The 4,639-nt window shown below is 32.2% G+C and overlaps 1 protein-coding gene across 2 annotated transcripts; it reads left to right on the top strand.

The window, feature by feature from the left end:
- Positions 1-1,234: 1,234 nt before the first annotated feature.
- LOC101252798 (cytokinin riboside 5'-monophosphate phosphoribohydrolase LOG8) lies at positions 1,235-4,212 on the top strand. 2 transcript variants are annotated; one of them, XM_004245030.5, is made up of 8 exons: positions 1,235-1,582; positions 1,777-1,977; positions 2,261-2,358; positions 2,475-2,505; positions 2,838-2,937; positions 3,012-3,082; positions 3,156-3,299; positions 3,905-4,212. In XM_004245030.5, the coding sequence occupies exons 2-8, from the start codon at positions 1,867-1,869 to the stop codon at positions 3,989-3,991; spliced, it is 642 nt and encodes a 213-aa protein (XP_004245078.1). In that variant the 5' UTR covers positions 1,235-1,582; positions 1,777-1,866; the 3' UTR covers positions 3,992-4,212. The 2 variants fall into 2 exon arrangements, with proteins under 2 accessions (XP_004245078.1, XP_069144154.1); XM_069288053.1 differs by having other exon boundaries at positions 1,573-1,667.
- The last annotated feature ends 427 nt before the right edge of the window (positions 4,213-4,639 follow it).

The raw sequence follows: 4,639 nt of genomic DNA, 5'->3' as shown, positions 1-4,639 counted from the left end.
TAGTTATATGAGTTTGTATTATGAATCATTCTACTTGATCATTTATCAATTGAACCCTTTAAGTCAGTGAAACAAAGCATTTTAAACCCCTTTCATTGTGTGAACTTCACATTCTCGATAAAAATGACATATCATCATCTATTTCATATTTTAAATGACACATCACTTATTATGATTTTTTTATTAAAAACTTTGATTTTTTTTCTTTTTCACTTCAATCCTCCTTCATCTCTTCATCTCTCTCCATCTTTTTTTTTTTACATTGGAGATACCACCACAACCTTCTATTCTCACTATTATCATTACATTTCTAAATAACTAATAATTATCATTCGATTTTTTTAAAAAAAATTCTTTCCTTCAAAACTTTTAATCATATTTCTTTTACCAACATTCACATCTACCACTTAAACCACCGTAAATCTATTTTCCTCATTGATGTTAACAAATAATCATTAAATACATGAATATACTCTAATATTTATACACAATTTTACATAACATATTTCACCTAATTTTACAAAAATATTAAACAATCACTTTTCATCTTTCAAGATTGTTGAATTTTTATCACTCTATGGTTTATAAGTTACCCCAAAAATAAAAAAAACATAGATTTACAACAACAATATAATTTCGTTTCTTTTTCCTAAAGGATTAAAAAGTGAAAAAAAGAAGAAGAAGATAAATAAAAAATTGGAAAAGGACCGGAAAGGGGAGATAGAAGAGAAATGGAGGTTGAGAGTAGAAGTGGGAAGAGAAGAAAGAATTTTAAAAAAATAGTTAATTTTACTATTTTTTATTATCTTTTATTCTACTTTTAAAGAGAAAAAAAATTATTTTTAGTCAAAAATTTGATTTTTTACGCTTTTTTTATGTGTGATATTATATTTTTGTGTCAACTTAATAATTAAATTGTCTAAAACTTGGTCAACGGTCAGATTGAATTAAAACATAGGATTTCATAGAGTTTATTAGTTCAATTGATAAATAATTAAGTAAAAAGGTGCAAAATACAAACATATACAAGTAGAAGAGTCCATCAGACCGTTCCACCTATAAAAAATGAAATAGTTAAAAATTAACTTAATATAAAATGAAAAAAATACGTGATAAAATTGATAACATGTTATTTCAATAGCTTTTTAAGTTTGACACGTAATTTCGGTTCCTTACTCCATGTACACTGACTAATCTTCTTTTAAATACATGTAGGACAAAGTTACCTTCTATTGGTCATGACAATTTTGTTAAAACAAGTGTACATCAACCTAACTTTAATCAAAGTGTTCTACACTTGTTTTGAATGTAAATGAATAAAACACTTCCAATTATAGCCTAGGTTATCAACTTGTAGTGGTGGTCTAAAATTGTTGAAACAAGAGAGGGTAACTATTTTGCAGGGATTAAAAAATAGAGGGGCTAAATAATCATATATATTATTAGTACTAATAAGCAGCCTTAATAATAAAAAGACAACTTTTGTTCTATTAAAAAAAAATCATTTAAACTGCCACCTTTTTCTTTTTTCTTTCCCTTTATAATAATCATCACGAAGACAGGACTCTCCTCTCCATGATACGTACTACTTCTTTCACCTTTAATTATTTTTATTTAGGAGTATTAATAATTCTTAATTATTCAATCTAATCGCCTAAAACTATGGGGTTGTTTATGATTTTTCAATCAATCTAAGCAAATATTTTGATTATCTTTTATCTCACTCTTTTCCTTTTTTTTTTAAAAAAATAATTCATATTCTTTGAATCCGTACAGAGAGATTCTGTAAAATTTGAGAGTGGGGGCAAGAAGAAGAAGAAGAAGATAAAGGTGAGTTCTTTTGGAGATTTAATCAAAAGGGGTTCAATGGAAAGTAATAGTAGAAGCAAGTTCAAGAAAATTTGTGTTTTCTGTGGAAGCAACCCTGGCCACAGGAAAGTCTTCAGTGATGCTGCTATTGATTTGGGGAATGAATTGGTTAGTCTTGATTCGTCAATCCTCTCTGATTTGGGGTCAATTCGGGATTTGTGTATATCTAGTTATCCACAGCTGTGTTGCCATAAAGTTCCTAACTTTTTGCAAACTATGTTGATTTTTTGGTACTGTTGGTGTTTCTTCTATTGACCGTTTTAATATTGGTTTATGGTACTGTGAATAGTAGGCATTGACTTTCTTAATATCACCATAAATGGAAGTGACTTGGCTTTTAATGTTTCAGATTTAAGTTTTTTTTTTTTGACTTTGATAATGCTGTTTGCAGGTAAGTAGGAAAATTGACTTGGTCTATGGTGGTGGAAGTGTTGGATTGATGGGATTGATTTCCCAGAGAGTCCAGGAGGGAGGTTGCCATGTCCTTGGGTAAGTAAAATATTAGTAATATTATTTCAAGTTTACTATGGCAAAATGTATGTAAGGTCTACTTTCTATTTCTGATGTAGGATTTCGACTTATTCTTGATTGCTTTCAATATGCAGGGTCATCCCGAAAGCTCTTGTGCCTATTGAGGTAAATGGAGATTAACTTATAACGCAAATTTTGCTATTTGTTTGAGCTGCCATCTATTTGGTTCTCTTTTTGTATTCTCTTGTATGAACTGTTTTATATTCTTCTGCTTGGAGTTTTATCTGAGTTACAATCTCTCTCTTTCCCCCCGAATTTATTGCTACGGGCTTTCTTTTGCTGAAATGTTGTCACTGATATGAAATAGTTTAATGATTGAGTGGTGCAGCATCCGATAGTAAGAAATAGTTTACTTTACTAGTGTAACATTGATTTTGCATTCTGTGGTGTTGTTTCGATTGTAATAGTTACACTTTCAACCTGAGTGGCACTGACAGATATCAGGTGAAAGTGTTGGTGACGTAAAAATTGTTTCGGACATGCATGAGCGGAAAGCTGAAATGGCTATTCAGGCTGATGCCTTTATTGCACTTCCAGGTAAATATCTGTAAGAGTACATTTGAGATACATATGCTCCCAGACAACTTTTAAATTGCTTTTATTATGTTTAGGTGGATATGGAACCATGGAGGAGACTCTGGAAATGATAACATGGGCACAACTTGGAATTCACAAAAAACCGGTATCTGTAGCATTACATTCATATTGTTGGATTGTTACCTGCAAGATCTTCACCATCTTAACCTCTTCTTCAGGTTGGTTTGCTAAATGTTGAGGGTTATTATAATTCTTTGCTTGCACTATTTGACAATGGTGTTGAAGAAGGTTTCATTAAGCCAGGGGCTCGTGACATTGTTCTTGCTGCTCCTTCAGCCAGAGAGCTTTTAAGCAAGATGGAGGTGATGACTTTACCTAATTACATGTATTTCTTTGTTATGTTTAAAACTACACGTGGATTAAATCAGTCTTTGAGGTCGGTACTTTTCTTTCACCAGTATGATTACCATCTTTACTCTAAAGAAAATCTATCCTACACAGAAAGCTTTGTCTGACATAAGGAATTCATACTAATATACTGCTGTTATTGTTTTCTGGAAGTAGTCTTTAAATCTTTCAGCTACTGAGATTTTATCTGCAAAGTAATCTCTTCTTGTGAATTCACCAGTTAAAGGTGAAAATAAAAACAACGCTCAACGATGTGGGTATGGAAATGATAACTTTTGTAGCTAGGACTGTCCTTTGGTTCACCTGTTCAATGGAAGATTGAAAATATTCTTACTGTTGGTTTCTGTACATTTCTCTTGGAGTCGCTTGTTTTATAATGTTAAAATGTGAAATGTAGATCCTTATGGCAGGAATTCATTACTAATTGTCCCCCTTTCATTGAAATGTAGATCCTTATGGTAGGAATTCATTACTAATTGTGCCCCTTCCATTGATATGAGTTCTGTTATTGTTATTTACACATTTTGCTGATGAGTCTTATCTTGTTCATCAATTGCAGCAATATACTCCTTCACATGACCATGTTGCTCCCCATGAAAGCTGGCACATGGAGGAGTTGGCTTATCCAAAGGAGCAGTCTCCATGACAAAACACATTCTCTAATTAGGCCAACTTCCACAATAGAAGTCTGATATGATTCATCATCATTATCTCTTGGATGAGAATTATTCAGGTGGAGCCACATATAATGCATCATTGTGTACTCTTGTCATTCTTGCGGTTACATTTAGTACAATCATTGTTGGTGTTTTGCATAAGCTAACATTGATATATAAATTGGTCAATGGACGCACTGTTTTGTGATTATTTAGGCTGTTACCACCTTTAACACCATTTTTTTCAAAGAAGCACTCAGCACTGCATTTCTTGGTGACAGTTAATAAGGTTCAATACGTGATTCTCACCTATGACGGAAGGTTTACAAGGAATGTTTCCGTTTCTATATATTAAATTTAGTTCAATAGTAATCTGTATCACTGATAAATAATTTGTATTTCCTTAAAATGGAACTCCATTTACATATTATGGTCAAGAAGTAACAGCCTTGGTCTTCAAATTTTATGCTTTCAACTATGTGAGGGAAAGCCTGTTAGTGAAGCTCAACTAATGGAACTCTGTCATAGCTCTTGTACTTTCAGCGTGAACCTTTCTTCTCCTCGTCAAAGGTTGCCTTCCTATAAAGTTTTAGTTGCCTTCCCTAGCTAGAGTTACCCTTGTGTACTTAAATCCTTGA

Source organism: Solanum lycopersicum, chromosome 8, assembly GCF_036512215.1.
Source record: "Solanum lycopersicum chromosome 8, SLM_r2.1".
Lineage (NCBI taxonomy): Eukaryota > Viridiplantae > Streptophyta > Magnoliopsida > Solanales > Solanaceae > Solanum > Solanum lycopersicum.
This window is presented reverse-complemented; position numbering and strand designations above follow the sequence as displayed.